Below are 17,146 nucleotides of genomic sequence, written 5' to 3' on the forward strand. Positions count from 1 at the left end.
TTTTTTTTTGTAATATCCTCTCTCTCTCTCTCTCTCTCTCTCTCTCATCATGTGACTTCACGAGTGAGATTGTGAGTAAAGACAAGGTTGATGTTATTATTTTTTATTGCTTGCTTCAGTTCAACATGACGATCTTGCTGCCAGCACAGGAACCTGCACACAGGAACAACACGGGTGAGGGTGCGGCACACCTGAGGCATGTCACCTGTGGGCGGGGCACAACCTTCTTTGGGGTCAAATATGAAGTTGGGTTCTCCGGAAAAGCCCAAACATTGAGCCTGTTTCTTGAAGTGTTCCAAGTCCGAGTCCTTCACGCTGTCCCCGCTCGCTGAAGACAACATGGTGGTCAGGGAGACAAAGATGGTGGTCAGGGAGACAAAGATGGTGGTCAGGGAGACAAAGATGGTGGTCAGGGAGACAAAGATGGTGGTCAGGGAGACAAAGATGGTGGTCAGGGAGACAAAGATGGTGGTCAGTCAGACAAAGATGGTGGTCAGTCAGACAAAGATGGTGGTCAGGGAGACAAAGATGGTGGTCAGGGAGACAAAGATGGTGGTCAGTCAGACAAAGATGGTGGTCAGGGAGACAAAGATGGTGGTCAGGGAGACAAAGATGGTGGTCAGGGAGACAAAGATGGTGGTCAGGGAGACAAAGATGGTGGTCAGGGAGACAAAGATGGTGGTCAGGGAGACAAAGATGGTAGTCAGGGAGACAAAGATGGTGGTCAGGGAGACAAAGATGGTGGTCAGTCAGACATAGATGGTGGTCAGGGAGACAAAGATGGTGGTCAGGGAGACAAAGATGGTGGTCAGTCAGACATAGATGGTGGTCAGGGAGACAAAGATGATGGTCAGTCAGACAAAGATGGTGGTCAGGGAGACAAAGATGGTGGTCAGTCAGACAAAGATGGTGGTCAGGGAGACAAAGATGGTGGTCAGGGAGACAAAGATGGTGGTCAGGGAGACAAAGATGGTGGTCAGGGAGACAAAGATGGTGGTCAGTCAGACAAAGATGGTGGTCAGTCAGACAAAGATGGTGGTCAGGGAGACAAAGATGGTGGTCAGGGAGACAAAGATGGTGGTCAGTCAGACAAAGATGGTGGTCAGGGAGACAAAGATGGTGGTCAGGGAGACAAAGATGGTGGTCAGTCAGACAAAGATGGTGGTCAGGGAGACAAAGATGGTGGTCAGGGAGACAAAGATGGTGGTCAGTCAGACAAAGATGGTGGTCAGTCAGACAAAGATGGTGGTCAGGGAGACAAAGATGGTGGTCAGTCAGACAAAGATGGTGATCAGGGAGACAAAGATGGTGAACAAATAGGAAAGAAAACAAAAAAAGACATGATGGGCTTTTTTACCAAAAAGGGGGACAACAAAGAAACAACAAAAAATAAGGGGTGTGGCCACCAAAGGGGTAGACAACAAGAAAAGACAAGATGGGTGTTCTTACCAAAGAGGTAGACAACAAAAAAACAACAAAAAAGATGAGGTGTTCTCACCAAAGAGGTAGACAACAAAAAAAACATAAAACAAGATGGGTGTTCTCACCAAAGAGGTAGACAACAAAAAAAGACAAGATGGGTGTTCTTACCAAAGAGGTAGACAACAAAAAAAGACAAGATGGGTGTTCTTACCAAAGAGGTAGACAACAAAAAAAGACAGCTGGGTGTTCTCACCAAAGAGGTAGACAACAAAAAAGATGAGGTGTTCTCACCAAAGAGGTAGACAACAAAAAAAACATAAAACAAGATGGGTTTTCTCACCAAAGAGGTAGACAACAACAAAAAACATAAAACAAGATGGGTGTTCTCACCAAAGAGGTAGACAACAACAAAAAAACATTAGACAACAACAAAAAAACATAAAACAAGATGGGTGTTCTCACCAAAGAGGTAGACAACAAAAAAAGACATAAAACAAGATGGGTGTTCTCACCAAAGAGGTAGACAACAAAAAAAGACAAGCTGGGTGTTCTCACCAAAGAGGTAGACAACAAAAAAGATGGGATGTTCTCACCAAAGAGGTAGACAACAAAAAAGATGGGTGTTCTCACCAATGAGGTAGACAACAGAAAAACAACAAAAAAGATGGGGTGTTCTTACACAAGAGATAGACAACAACAAAAAAGACAAGCTGGGTGTTTTACCAAAGAGGTAGACAACAAAAAAACAACAAAAAAGATGGGGTGTTCTCACCAAAGAGATAGACAACAACAAAAAAGACAAGCTGGGTGTTTTACCAAAGAGGTAGACAACAAAAAAAGACAAGCCGGGTGTTCTCACCAAAGAGGTAGACAACAAAAAAAGACAAGCCGGGTGTTCTCACCAAAGAGGTAGACAACAAAAAAAGACAAGCCGGGTGTTCTCACCAAAGAGGTAGACAACAAAAAAAGACAAGCCGGGTGTTCTCACCAAAGAGGAAGACAACAAAAAAAGACACGCTGGGTGTTCTCACCAAAGAGGTAGACAACAAAAAAAGACAAGCCGGGTGTTCTCACCAAAGGGGTAGACAACAAAAAAAGACAAGCCGGGTGTTCTCACCAAAGAGGTAGAGGGCGCGTACTTTCATCTCGTCGTTGGTGTTGTTAGGAATGTAGACCTGGAAAGCTTCCAAGAAGGTCTTCAGGTCTCGGGCGGTGCTGTTGATGCTGAGCACCTGGCAACCTTCACAGGTGGGCAGAAAGTGCATGGTGGACGAGATGGTGCCCACTGACAGGAAGAAACACAAGCGTCAACAGGAAGTCAAGGGGCGGGGCTTGGAAGAAGAAGAAAGCTGTCTGACTTATTGCCGAGGCCAGGTTGTGATCCACGCTGATGTTCAGTTTGGTTCCGTAACAAGTTCCGTTCCTGCGGGACAACACTTAGATATTTATCAGTATTAAACATATTTAACGCTATATATTTGTTTTTATTTTACTATGCATTGTACATAGAACAGAACCGGGGACAAAGGGCAGCCTTGGCAGAGTCCAACCCTCACCTCATCTGGCTCCTCTCCATGTGGAGGAGCAGCAGCTTTACTTTAAGTTCCTCCCGGATGGCAGAGCTTCTCAGCCTATCTCTAAGGGAGAGACCCACCACCCGGCGGAGGAAACTCATTTACCCGTGATCTTGTCCTTTCAGTCATGACCCAAAGCTCATGACTATAGGTGAGGATGGGAACCTACTTGAACTCCTCCACTTGGGGCAGGGTCTCCTCCCCGACCCGGGGATGGCAATCCACCCTTTTCCGGGCGAGAACCATGGACTCGGACTTGGAGGTGCTGATTCTCATTCCGGTCGCTTCACACTCGGCTGCGAACCGATCCAGTGAGAGCTGAAGATCCCGGTCAGATGAAGCCATCAGGACCACATCATCTGCAAAAAGCAGAGACCTAATCCTGCGGTTACCAAACCGGAACCCCTCAACGCCTTGACTGCGCCTAGAAATTCTGTCCATAAAAGTTATGAACAGAATGGGTGACAAAGGACAGCCTTGGCGGAGTCCAACCCTCACTGGAAATGTGTCCGACTTACTTCCAGCAATGCGGACCAAGCTCTGACACTGATCATACAGGGAGTGGACCGCCACAATAAGACAGTCCGATACCCCATACTCTCTGAGCACTCCCCACAGGACTTCCCGAGGGACACGGTCGAATGCCTTCTCCAAGTCCACAAAGCACATGTAGACTGGTTGGGCAAACTCCCATGCACCCTCAAGAACCCTGCCGAGAGTATAGAGCTGGTCCACAGTTCCACGACCAGGACGAAAAGGGCAGCCTTGGCAGAGTCCAACCCTCACCTCATCTGGCTCCTCTCCATGTGGAGGAGCAGCAGCTTTACTTTGAGCTCCTACCGGATGGCAGAGCTTCTCAGCCTTTCTCGAAGGGGAGAGACCCACCACCGGGCGGAGGAAAGTCATTTACCCGTGATCTTGTCCTTTCGGTCATGACCCACAGCTCATGACCATATGTGAGGATGGGAACCTAGATGGACCAGCTCAGCTCCTTCTTCACCACAACAGATCGGTACAACGTCCGCATTACTGAAGACGCCGCACCGACCCGCCTGTCCATCTCACCATCCACTGGTGAACAAGACTCCCAGGTACTTGAACTCCTCCACTTGGGGCAGGGTCTCCTCCCCAACCCGGAGATGGCACTCCACCCTTTTCCCTCTAGTTAATCCAAAAAGGGCGGGTACTCTGAACTATGTTTGGTGCATTTGCCCAAACAAGAGTCAGGACTCGTCTCCCCCCCGCATCCGATCTACTGAGGTTTAACTCCACGTACGGGCTCCGAGCCGCGGGGCAACAAGTACTGCCACCCCGGCCCCCGTGGCCTCTCACTGCTTGCGACCGGATTCCAGAATCCTTACTGTGCGTTGAAATGAGTCCCGCTAGATCCAGCGGGAACTTCTCCACCTCGTGCACCAGCTCAGGTTTGGTCCCCACCAGCGAGGTGACGTTCCAAGTCACAAGAGCCGGCTTCTGCAGCTGAGGATCAGACCGCCAAGGTCCCTGCCGCCTAGCCCCCATTGCCCCAGGCCTCTATGCCCCCTCCCATGAGTGGGGACCCCGTCAGAGGGGGGACCCACCTAGCCCCTTTAGGCCGGATGATATTACATTTTATAGAGCATACATTGGAGACAAGAGTCTTCATCTGGTAGCAAAGTCGCTAACCATGACTAAAGATACTTTAGGACTCACATCTTCATCTCCTCGTACACAAACACGTCCTTGTCGTTGAAGGTCGACTCGTTGAAGGTCATCACACTGCTCTGGGTGATCTTGAGGATGGCGTTGTACACGTCATGGTCCGAGTAGCCCGAGATGAAGTTCCTGGTGCCCGTCAGCTGAGGGCGGTGCAGGGCAGTTTGAGTGCTAAAGTTGCTCAACTCACATGGCGGTTACCTCAGGTGCTAAAGATGCTAAGCTAACGTGAAGGTTACCTTGTGTGGTAAAGATGCTAAGCTAACGTGAAAGTTACCCCGTGCTCTAAAAATGCTAAGCTAACATGACGGTTACCTTGTGTGCTAAAGATGCTAAGCTAACATGACGGTTACCTTGTGTGCTAAAGATGCTAAGCTAACGTGACAGTTACCTTGTGCGCTAAAGATGCTAAGCTAACGTGAAGGTTACCTTGTGTGCTAAAGATGCTAAGCTAACGTGAAGGTTACCTTGTGTTTTAAAGATGCTAAGCTAACGTGAAGGTTACCTCGTGTGCTAAAGATGCTAAGCTAACATGACGGTTACCTTGTGTGCTAAAGATGCTTAGCTACCGTGAAAGTTACCTTGTGTGTTAAAGATGCTAAGCTAACATGACGGTTACCTTGTGTGCTAAATATGCTAAGCTAATGTGAAGGTTACCTCGTGTGCTAAAGATGCTAAGCTAACATGACGGTTACCTTGTGTGCTAAAGATGCTAAGCTAACATGACGGTTACCTTGTGTGCTAAAGATGCTTAGCTACCGTGAAAGTTACCTTGTGTGTTAAAGATGCTAAGCTAACATGACGGTTACCTTGTGTGCTAAATATGCTAAGCTAACATGAAGGTTACCTTGTGTGTTAAAGATGCTAAGCTAACGTGAAGGTTACCTCGTGTGCTAAAGATGCTAAGCTAACATGACGGTTACCTTGTGTGTTAAAGATGCTAAGCTAACGTGAAGGTTACCTCGTGTGCTAAAGATGCTAAGCTAACATGACGGTTACCTTGTGTGCTAAAGATGCTTAGCTACCGTGAAAGTTACCTTGTGTGTTAAAGATGCTAAGCTAACATGACGGTTACCTTGTGTGCTAAAGATGCTTAGCTACCGTGAAAGTTACCTTGTGTGTTAAAGATGCTAAGCTAACATGACGGTTACCTTGTGTGCTAAATATGCTAAGCTAATATGACGGTTACCTTGTGTATTAAAGATGCTAAGCTAACATGACGGTTACCTTGTGTGTTAAAGATGCTAAGCTAATGTGAAGGTTACCTTGTGTATTAAAGATGCTAAGCTAACATGACGGTTACCTTGTGTGTTAAAGATGCTAAGCTAATGTGAAGGTTACCTCGTGTGCTAAAGATGGTAAGCTAACATGACGGTTATCTTGTGTGTTAAAAATGCTAAGCTAACAGGACGGTTACCTTGTGTGTTAAAGATGCTAAGTTAATGCGAAAGTTACCTCGTGTGCTAAAGATGCTAAGCTAACGTGAGGGTTACCTGCTGGCGTTGGTCCAGAGACAGCGGCGTGGTCAAAGGCGAACATTCGTCGTCTGTGGCGACGCTGCTAAAGCTAGCAAACAGGAAGAGGAGACAAGTTAGCATCTTCATGGCGGCAACTGCTGCTAGCGACTCTACCTCGCTCGCCTTTTAAAGCCTCACACAACCTTCTGGAACCTTCTCCATGTGCCAAAGTCTTTGTTTGCGCCTCACTCAATCATTCACACACTCATTGATTCACAACACACACACACACACACAAACACACACTTGGGGTACATAAGGCCTCTTTGCTCTTTGCCCTGAAACTTCCAGAACAACAGCGTGTGTGTGTGTGTGTGTGTGTGTGTGTGTGTGTGTGTGTGTGTGTGAGGTAGACTTTTCACAAAGATGTGAAAAGAATCAATGGATAGGCGTGAAAAGTTATGAAAAAGTCACAGAAAATGTCATGAAAACGTATAAAAGTTATGAAAAAGTCACAGAAAATGTCATGAAAAAGTATAAAAGTTATGAAAAAGTCACAGAAAATGTCATGAAAAAGTATAAAAGTCATGAAAAAGTCACAGAAAATGTCATGAAAAAGTATAAAAGTTATGAAAAAGTCACAGAAAATGTCATGAAAAAGTATAAAAGTTATGAAAAAGTCAGAAAATGTCATGAAAAAGTATAAAAGTTATGAAAAAGTCACAGAAAATGTCATGAAAAAGTATCAAAGTTGTGAAAAAGTCACAGAAAATGTCATGAAAAAGTATCAAAGTTATGAAAAAGTCACAGAAAATGTCATGAAAAAGTATCAAAGTTATGAAAAAGTCACAGAAAATGTCATGAAAAAGTATCAAAGTTATGAAAAAGTCACAGAAAATGTCATGAAAAAGTATCAAAGTTATGAAAAAGTCACAGAAAATGTCATGAAAAAGTATAAAAGTTATGAAAAAGTCACAGAAAATGTCATGAAAAAGTATAAAAGTTATGAAAAAAGTCACAGAAAATGTCATGAAAAAGTATAAAAGTTATGAAAAAGTCACAGAAAATGTCATGAAAAAGTATAAAAATTATGGAAAAGTCTTGAAAAAAAGTTGTGAAATAAAACTGTTAAAAGTAAAAAGATCAATATAGTAAATGTCTGGAAATACTCCTTTTTCTCACTCATACACAACTTTTTAACTCGTTTTTTAAAATTTTACACCACTTTTTAGCACTTGTTTACTCATACACAACTTTTTTAACTCATTTTTAATTTTACACTACTTTTCATAATTTTTTTTTAATTTTACACCACTTTTTTAACTCATTTTTCATTTTACACTACTTTTCATAAATTTTTTTAATTTTACACAACTTTTAACTGGTTTCTAAAAATCTGTTTTACATTACTTTTGAACTTTTTTTAACCCTTTTTTTTTACTTTTACACAACTTTTAATCAGTTTATTTACTTTTACAAACTTTTTAACCATCCGTCCATTTCCTACCGGTTGTCCCTCTTGGTGGAGCCTATCTCAGTTGCATTCGGGCGGAAATCAGCGTACACCCTGGACAAGTCGCCACCTCATCGCAGGGAACATTTTAACCAATTTTTTTAATTTTACAGAACTTTTTAACTAGTTTTTAACTTTTTTTTTTTTTGCTTTTACAAAATGTTTTAATTAGAAGAAAATTTTACACAACTTTTTAACTAGTTGTCAACAAGTTTTGTTTTACTTTTACATCATTTTTAACCTGTTTTTTTTTTTTTACTTTCACACAGCTTTTTAACACAAGTTGTTTTTTACACAACATTTTAATTATTATTTTTTAAAACATTTTTTAAATTTACACAGCTTTTAATCAATTGTTTTTACTTTTACAAACTTTTTAACTAGGTTTTTAATTTTACAGAACTTTTTAACTAGTTTTCAAAAATTTTTTTTTACTTTTACACAACTTTTAATGAATTTATTTACTTTTACAAACTTTTTAACCATCCGTCCATTTCCTACCGGTTGTCCCTCTTGGGGTCGCAGGTTTGGTGGAGCCTATCTCAGTTGCATTCGGGCGGAAAGCAGCGTACACCCTGGACAAGTCACCCCCTTATCGCAGGGAACATTTTAACCATTTTTTTAATTTTACAGTACTTTTTAACTAGTTTTTAACTTTATTTTTTTTTGGTTTTACAAAATGTTTTAATTAGTTGGAATAAAATTTTACACAACTTTTTAACTAGTTGTCAACAAGTTTTGTTTTATATCATTTTTAACCGTTTCTTTTTACTTTCACACAGCTTTTTAACACGTTTTTTTACACAACTTTTTAATTATTCTTTTAAAAACATTTTTTACATTTACACATCTTTTAATCAATTGTTTTTACTTTTACAAACTTTTTAACTAGGTTTTTAATTTTACAGAACTTTTTAACTAGTTTTCAACATTTTTTTTTACTTTTACACAACTTTTTAATTAGTTTAAAAAATGTTACACAACTTTTTAACTAGTTGTTAACAAGTTTGATTTTACTTGTACATATTTTTTTAACCTGTTTTTTTTTTTTTTAACTTTTACACAACTTTTTAGCACAGTTTTTTTTGTTTTTTTTTACACAACTGATGTGGGATCTGATCCCAGGATGTCATTGTGGTTTGTGCAGCCCTTTGAAACACTCAGGATTTAGGGCTATATAAGTAAACATTGATTGATTGATTGATTAGTTTTTAACATTGTTAAATTAGTTTTAAAAAATGTTAAACCACTTTTTAACTATTTTAACAAGTTTTGTTTTACTTTTACATAATTTTTTTACCTGTTTTTTTTGTACTTTTACACAATTTTTTTAACGCAGGTTTTTTTTTTTTACACAACTTTTTAATTAGTTTTTAACATTTTTTGGTTTACTTTTACACAACTTTTTAATTAGTTTTTAAAAATATTTCACAACTTCTAACTGGTTTTGTTTTACCTTTACATAATTTTGTAACCTGTTTTTTTTTTTTTACTTTTACACAACTTTTTAACACAAGTTTTGTTTTTGTTTTTACACAACTTTCGAATTCGTTTTTAACATTTTTTTTACTTTTACTTTTAGGGCTATATAAGTAAACATTGGTTGATTGATTGATTGATTGGTTGATTAGTTTTTAACATTTTCTAATTAGTTTAAAAAGATGTTACACCCATTTTTAACTATTTTTAAAAAGTTTTGTTTTACTTTTACATAATTTTTGAACATGTATTTTTTTCTTTACTTTTACCCAACTTTTTAGCACAGGTTTTGTTTTGTTTTTCACACAACTTTTCAATTAGTTTTTAAAAAAATTTTTTACTTTTACACAACTTTTTAATTAGTTGAAAAAAAATGTTACACCACTTTTTAACTAGTTTTTAACAAGTTTTGTTTTACTTTTACATACATTTTCCACCTGTTTTTTTATTTTTTTACTTTAACACAACTTTTTAACACAGTTTTTTTCCACACAACCTTTTAATTAGTTTTAAAAATGTTACTCAACTTTTTAACTAGTTTTTAACAAGTTTTGTTTTACTTTTACATAATTTTTTAACCTGTTTTTTATTTACTTGTACACAACTTTTTAATTTGTTTTAGAAAATGTTACACGACTTTTTAACTAGTTTTTAACAAGTTTTGTTTTACTTTTACATACATTTTCAACCTGGTTTTTTTTTTACACAACTTTTTAACACAGGTTTTTTTTTTACACCTTTTAATTAGTTTAAAAAAATGTTACACCACTTTTTAACTAGTTTTTAACAGTTTTGTTTTGATTTTACATACATTTTCAACCTGTTTTTTTTTTTACTTTTGCACAACTTTTTAACACAGGATTTTTTTACACAACCTTTTAATTAGTTTTAAAAAATGTTACACCACTTTTTAACTAGTTTTTAACAAGTTTTGTTTTACTTTTACATACATTTTCAACCTGTTTTTTTTATTTTTTACTTTAACACAACTTTTTAACACCGTTTTTTTCCCCCACACAACCTTTTAATTAGTTTTAAAAATGTTACACCACTTTTTAACTAGTTTTTAACAAGTTTTGTTTTACTTTTACATAATTTTTTGATCTGTTTTTTTCCTTACTTTTACACAGCTTTTTAATTTGTTTTAGAAAATGTTACACGACTTTTTAACTAGTTTTTAACAAGTTTTGTTTTACTTTTACATACATTTTCAACCTGTTTTTTTTTTACACAACTTTTTAACACAGGTTTTTTTTTTTTACACCTTTTAATTAGTTTTAAAAAATGTTACACAACGTTTTAACTAGTTTTTAACAGTTTTGTTTTGATTTTACATACATTTTCAACCTGTTTTTTTTTTTACTTTTACACAACTTTTTAACACAGGATTTTTTTACACAACCTTTTAAATAGTTTTAAAAAATGTTACACCACTTTTTAACTAGTTTTTAACAAGTTTTGTTTTACTTTTACATACATTTTCAACCTGTCTTTTTTATTTTTTACTTTAACACAACTTTTTAACACCGTTTTTTCCCCCACACAACCTTTTAATTAGTTTTGAAAATGTTACTTAACTTTTTAACTAGTTTTTAACAAGTTTTGTTTTACTTTTACATAATTTTTTGACCTGTTTTTTTCTTTACTTTTACACAACTTTTTAATTTGTTTTAGAAAATGTTACACCACTTTTTAACTAGTTTTTAACAGTTTTGTTTTGATTTTACATACATTTTCAACCTGTTTTTTTTTTAACTTTTACACAACTTTTTAACACAGGATTTTTTTACACAACCTTTTAATTAGTTTTAAAAAATGTTACACCACTTTTTAACTAGTTTTTAACAAGTTTTGTTTTACTTTTACATACATTTTCAACCTGTTTTTTTTATTTTTTACTTTAACACAACTTTTTAACACCGTTTTTTCCCCCACACAACCTTTTAATTAGTTTTAAAAATGTTACACCACTTTTTAACTAGTTTTTAACAAGTTTTGTACTACTTTTACATACATTTCCGACCTGTCTTTTTTTACACAACATTTTAAATAGTTTTAAAAAATGTTACACAACTTTTTAAGAAGTTTTGTTTTACTTTTACATAATTTCTTAACAGGTTTTTTTTTTTTACTTTTACACAACTTTTTAATTAATTTAAAAAAATGTTACACAACTTTTAACCAGTTTTTAACAAGTTTTTTTATTTTTATTTTAAATACTTTTTAACCTTTTTTTTTTAAACTTTGACACAACTTTAGTAGTGAGAAGTTGAGTAAAAGTTGTCGAGGTCAGCTGAAGTTGATGTTTGCTGACTTGCAGCAGCAGAAGAAAAATAAGGACAAACTCCATGTTTGACTTTTGATTCTAAAACAAGTTTTTTTTTGTTCACAGTTGATTTTTGAAACAGACAGCAAATGTTGAACTTTCACACAAACTTCATCAAAAGTTGTAAGCAAGTCTCTAAAAGTTATAAAAGAATTTTAGAAATGGTAAAAGAAAAACCTGAAAAAGTCTTAAGAACAAAAATCTAAAAGTTATGAGAGAAGTCATGAAAAATATTGTAAAAAAAAAAAAATTTAAAGTTGTAAAAACATGTTAAAAAGATGTGGAAACATTGTCGTGAAAAAATTCTGTAAAAGTCTTGAACATGTTTTAAAGTTATAGGGGAAGACATGGGAAAAGTTGTGAAAAAAACATTCAAGTTAAAAATGAAAAATGTTAAAATGGAAAAAAAAAATGTTGAAAAATTGTGAGAGTCTTTAAGAGTAAATACAAATTAAATCGTTGAAAAAAAGCAATAAAAAGTTGGGAAAAGGTCTGTAAAAAATAAAAAAAGAGTTAAAAAAAAGTCTCCAAAAGTAAAAACACTCGTTAAAAAGTAGGGAAAAGTTTGTAAAAGTAAAATAAACTTGTTGAAATGTAGTGAAAAGATTTGTAAAAGTAAAAGTTAAAAAGTAGTGCAAAATTGTGTAAAAGTTAAGAAAACATATTTAAAAAGTAGTGACAAATTGTGAAAAAGTAAAAAAAAAACCTAGTTAAAAAGTAGCGAGAAGTTGAGTAAGTTTTAGAAAAAACACTTGTTAAAGTATTGAAAGTCTGTAAAAGTAAAAAAAAAAGTTTTAAAAAGTAGTGAGAAGTTGTGTAAAAGTAAAAAAAAAAACAACCAGTTAAAAAGTATTGAAAGTTTGTAAAAGTAATGTAGTGAGAAGTTGTTTAAAGGTAAAAAATTAAGAAAAACCTATTTGAAAAGTATTGAAAAATTGTGTAAGAGTAAAAAAAAAGTTGTGTAAAAAACATGCTTGAAAAGTTGTGTAAAATAAAAGTAAAAAAACTTGTTAAAAAGTTGTATAAAAGTTTTAAAAAAGTGTTAAAAAGTTGTGTAAAATTAAAAAAAAGTGTTAAAAAGTTGTGTAAAAGTAAAAATACGTGTTTAAAAGTTATGTCAATGTAAAAACAAAATGTAAAAAAAATTGTGTAAAACACGAATAAAAAACATTAAGTTGTGTAAAAGTTAAAAAAAAATGTTAAGTTGTGTAAAAGTAAAAAAAACAACAAAAACGTGTGCAATAAAAAAACAAATTTAAAAAGTTGTGTTCAATGAAAAGAACAAGTTAAAAAGTACTTTAAAAGTAAATCAAGCAAGTTAATTTGTGTAAAATAAAAAAAAGTAGTTAAAAAGTAGAGAGAAGTTGTGTACATTTTAGAAAAACAACTTGTTAAACTATTGAAAGTCTGTAAAAGTAAAAAAAAAAACGTTTTAAAAAGTAGTGAGAAGTTGTGTAAAGGTAAAAACAACTTCTTAAACAGTATTGAAAGTCTGTAAAAGTAATATAGTGAGAAGTTGCGTAAAAGTAAAAAATTAAGAAAAAATTATTTCAAAAGTATTGAAAAATTGTGTAAGAGTAATAAAAAAATCTTAAAATGTTGTGTAAAAAACATGCTTGAACAGTTGTGTAAAATAAAAGTAAAAAAAACTTGTTAAAAAGTTGTAGAAAAGTAATAAAAAGGGTTAAAAAGTTGTGTAAAATTAAAAAACGTCTTAAAAAGTTGTGTAAAAGTATAAAAATTGCGTTAAAAATGTTGTGTAAAAGTAAAAATACGTGTTTAAAAAGTTATGTCAATGTAAAAACAAAACGTAAAAAAATTGTGTAAAATACAAAGAAAAAAACATTAAGTTGTGTAAAAGTTCAAAAAACATGTTAAAAAGTTGTGTAAAAGTAAAAAAACAACAAAAACGTGTGCAATAAAAAAACAAATTTAAAAAGTTGTGTTAAATGAAAAGAACAAGTTAAAAAGTACTGCAAAAGTAAAACAAGCAAGTTAAGTTGTGTAAAATAAAAAAAAGTAGTTAAAAAGTTTTGTAAAAGTTTAAAAGAAAAACTACATAAAAAGTTATGTGAAGTAAAAAAAAAACTTGTTAAAAACTAGTTAAAGAGTGGTGTAACATTTTTTAAAACTAATTAAAAGGTTGTGTAAAAAAACAACAACCTGCGTTAAAAAGTTGTGTAAAAAAACAGGTTGAAAATGTATGTAATAGTAAAACTAAACTCGTTAAAAACTAGTTAAAAAGTGGTGTAACGTTTTTTTTAAACTAATTAAAAGGTTGTGTAAAAAAAAAAAACCTGCGCTAAAAAGTTGTGTAAAAAAAAAAATGGTTGAAAATGTATGTAAAAGTAAAACAAAACTTGTTAAAAACTAGTTAAGTGGTGTAATTTTTTTTAAAAGTAATTAAAAGGTTGTGTAAAAAAAAAACAACCTGCGGTAAAAAGTTGTGTAAAAAAAAACAGGTTGAAAATGTATGTAAAAGTAAAACAAAACTTGTTAAAAACTAGTTAAAAAGTGGTGTAACATTTTTAAAAATAATTAAAAGGTTGTGTAAAAACATCCTGTGTTAAAAAGTTGTGTAAAAGTAAAAAAAAAAACTGGTTGAAAATGTATGTAAAAGTAAAACAAAACTTGTTAAAAATTAGTTAAAACGTTGAGTAACATTTTTAAAACTAATTAAAAGGTTGTGTGGAAAAACAACAGTGTTAAAAAGTTGTGTTAAAGTAAAAAATAAAAAAAAACAGGTGGAAAATGTATTTAAAAGTAAAACAAAACTTGTTAAAAACTAGTTAAAAAGTGGTGTAACATTTTCTAAAACAAATTAAAAAGTTGTGTAAAAGTAAAGAAAAAACAGGTAAAAAAATTATGTAAAAGTAAAACAAAACTTGTTAAAAACTAGTTAAGTGGTGTAACATTTTTTAAAAGTAATTAAAAGGTTGTGTAAAAAAAAACAACCTGCGTTAAAAAGTTGTGTAAAAAAAAACAGGTTGAAAATGTATGTAAAAGTAAAACAAAACTTGTTAAAAACTAGTTAAAAAGTGGTGTAACATTTTTAAAAATAATTAAAAGGTTGTGTAAAAAAATCCTGTGTTAAAAAGTTGTGTAAAAGTTAAAAAAAAAACTGGTTGAAAATGTATGTAAAAGTAAAACAAAACTTGTTAAAAATTTGTTAAAACGTTGAGTAACATTTTTAAAACTAATTAAAAGGTTGTGTGGAAAAACAACAGTGTTAAAAAGTTGTGTTAAAGTAAAAAATAAAAAAAACAGGTGGAAAATGTATTTAAAAGTAAAACAAAACTTGTTAAAAACTAGTTAAAAAGTGGTGTAACATTTTCTAAAACAAATTAAAAAGTTGTGTAAAAGTAAAGAAAAAACAGGTAAAAAAATTATGTAAAAGTAAAACAAAACTTGTTAAAAACTAGTTAAAAAGTTGAGTAACATTTTTAAAACTATATAAAAGGTTGTGTGGAAAAAAACTGTGTTTAAAAAGTTGTGTTAAAGTAAAAAATAAAAAAAACAGGTGGAAAATGTATTTAAAAGTAAAACAAAACTTGTTAAAATCTAGTTAAAAAGTGGTGTAACATTTTTTAAAACTAATTAAAAAGTTGTGTAAAAGTAAAAAAAAAACAGGTTAAAAAATTATGTAAAAGTAAAACAAAACTTGTTAAAAACTAGTTAAAAAATTGAGTAACATTTTTAAAACTAATTAAAAGGTTGTGTGGAAAAAAACCAGTGTTAAAAAGTTGTGTTAAAGTAAAAAATAAAAAAAACAGGTGGAAAATGTATGTAAAAGTAAAACAAAACTTGTTAAAAACTAGTTAAAAAGTGGTGTAACATTTTTAAAAATAATTAAAAGGTTGTGTAAAAAGAAATCCTGTAAAAGTAAAAAAAAAATAGTTAAAATGTATAATGTATAAGTAAATAGTAAGTAAATAAGAGTAATAGTAAATAAATAGTCATAATAATAAATAATAGTAAATAATGAATACGTAAAACAAATTTGTGAAAAAGTTGTGTAAAAATTAAGAAAAAATAGTTAAGTTGTATAAAAGTAAAAACAACTTCAGGTACACAAAACGTACTACAAACTAGTACACGACAAGTACTACAACTACAGTGGGGCAAAAAAGTATTTAGTATTTAGTTCTCCCACTTCAAATGATGACAGAGGTCTGTAATGTTCATCATAGGTACACTTCAACTGGGAGAGACAGAATGTGGAAAAAAAATCCAGGAATTTTAAAGAATTTATTTGTAAATGATGGTGGAAAATAAGTATTTGGTCAAGCATTCAAAGCTCTCACTGATGGAAGGAGGTTTTGGCTCCAAATCTCAGGATACATGGCCCCATTCATTCTTTCCTTAACACGGATCAATCGTCCTGTCCCCTTAGCAGAAAAACAGCCCCAAAGCATGATGTTTCCACCCCCATGCTTCACAGTAGGTATGGTGTTCTTGGGATGCAACTCAGTATTCTTCTTCCTCCAAACACCACCAAAAAGTTGTATTTTGTTTTCATCTGACCACATGACATTCTCCCAATCCTCCACTGGCTTAAGCAGGGGGACACGTCTGGCACTGCAGGATTTGATACCCTGTCGGCGTAGTGTGTTACTGTTGGTAACCTTTGTTACTTTGGTCCCAGCTCTCTGCAGGTCATTCACTAGGTCCCCTCGTGGGGTTCTGGGATTTTTGCTCACCGTTCTCATGATCATTTTGACCCCACGGGATGAGATCTTGCGTGGAGCCCCAGATCGAGGGAGATTATCAGTGGTCTTGTATGTCTTCCATTTTCTGATAATTGCTCCCACATATTCATTCCTTCATCCACATATATCTATATCTATAAACAGCCCCAAAGCATGATGTTTCCACCCCCATGCTTCACAGTAGGTATGGTGTTCTTGGGATGCAACTCAGTATTCTTCTTCCTCCAAACACCAGCAGTTGAGTTTTAGGATAAGGAGAATGTCATGTGGTCAGATGAAACAAAAATACAACTTTTTGCTGGTGTTTGGAGGAAGAAGAGTTGCATCCCAAGAACACCATACCTACTGTGAAGCATGGGGGTGGAAACATCATGCTTTGGGGCTGTTTTTCTGCTAAGGGGACAGGACGATTGATCCGTGTTAAGGAAAGAATGAATGGGGCCATGTATCCTGAGATTTGGAGCCAAAACCTCCTTTGAATGCTTGACCAAATACTTATTTTCCACCATCATTTGCAAATAAATTCTTTAAAATTCCTGGATTTTTTTTTCACATTCTGTCTCTCACAGTTGAAGTGAAAACATGTAAATAAAACATGTATTAATATATGTGTATCATTTAATTAAACAATAAAACATTTATGTACATATACAAAATATGTATAATATATATATATGTCATTTAAATAAATAAAACGTCTTAAATATATGTTTATTTATCATTCAAACAAGCAATAAAACATGTATAAATATTTATTTATCATTAAAATAAAGACTAAATGAAGAGTATGTTGCAGTGACCAAAGTTGACCAGCGGGGGGCGACCTCGTCCTGGCAGGGGCCGACGTTGATGACGAAACAAGCCGAGTCAGCTGTTGCCATGACAACCAAAGCCGGGCAGCTGAGGGGAACATGTGAAGGTCATGCGTCTACGTCATCATCATCATCTTCATCAGTCCTGCGGAGCAAAGT

General features: G+C 34.0%; 1 protein-coding gene and 1 long non-coding RNA gene across 2 annotated transcripts; one reads left to right on the plus strand and one right to left on the minus strand.

Annotated features, from left to right (window-relative positions):
- Positions 1 to 87: 87 nt before the first annotated feature.
- LOC133550729 (uncharacterized) lies at positions 88 to 6,348 on the minus strand. Its single transcript, XM_061896730.1, has 6 exons — positions 6,185 to 6,348; positions 4,689 to 4,834; positions 2,781 to 2,845; positions 2,540 to 2,707; positions 224 to 328; positions 88 to 153 (listed from the first exon to the last, which is right to left on the minus strand). The coding sequence occupies exons 1-6, from the start codon at positions 6,293 to 6,295 to the stop codon at positions 116 to 118; spliced, it is 633 nt and encodes a 210-aa protein (XP_061752714.1). The 5' UTR covers positions 6,296 to 6,348; the 3' UTR covers positions 88 to 115.
- On the plus strand, positions 1,848 to 2,551 carry LOC133550731 (uncharacterized). Its single transcript, XR_009806370.1, has 2 exons — positions 1,848 to 1,984; positions 2,023 to 2,551. It is a non-coding gene; the product is annotated as an uncharacterized LOC133550731 (long non-coding RNA).
- Positions 6,349 to 17,146: the final 10,798 nt, after the last annotated feature.

This window comes from Nerophis ophidion, linkage group LG04 (genome assembly GCF_033978795.1).
Source record: "Nerophis ophidion isolate RoL-2023_Sa linkage group LG04, RoL_Noph_v1.0, whole genome shotgun sequence".
Classification (NCBI taxonomy): domain Eukaryota; kingdom Metazoa; phylum Chordata; class Actinopteri; order Syngnathiformes; family Syngnathidae; genus Nerophis; species Nerophis ophidion.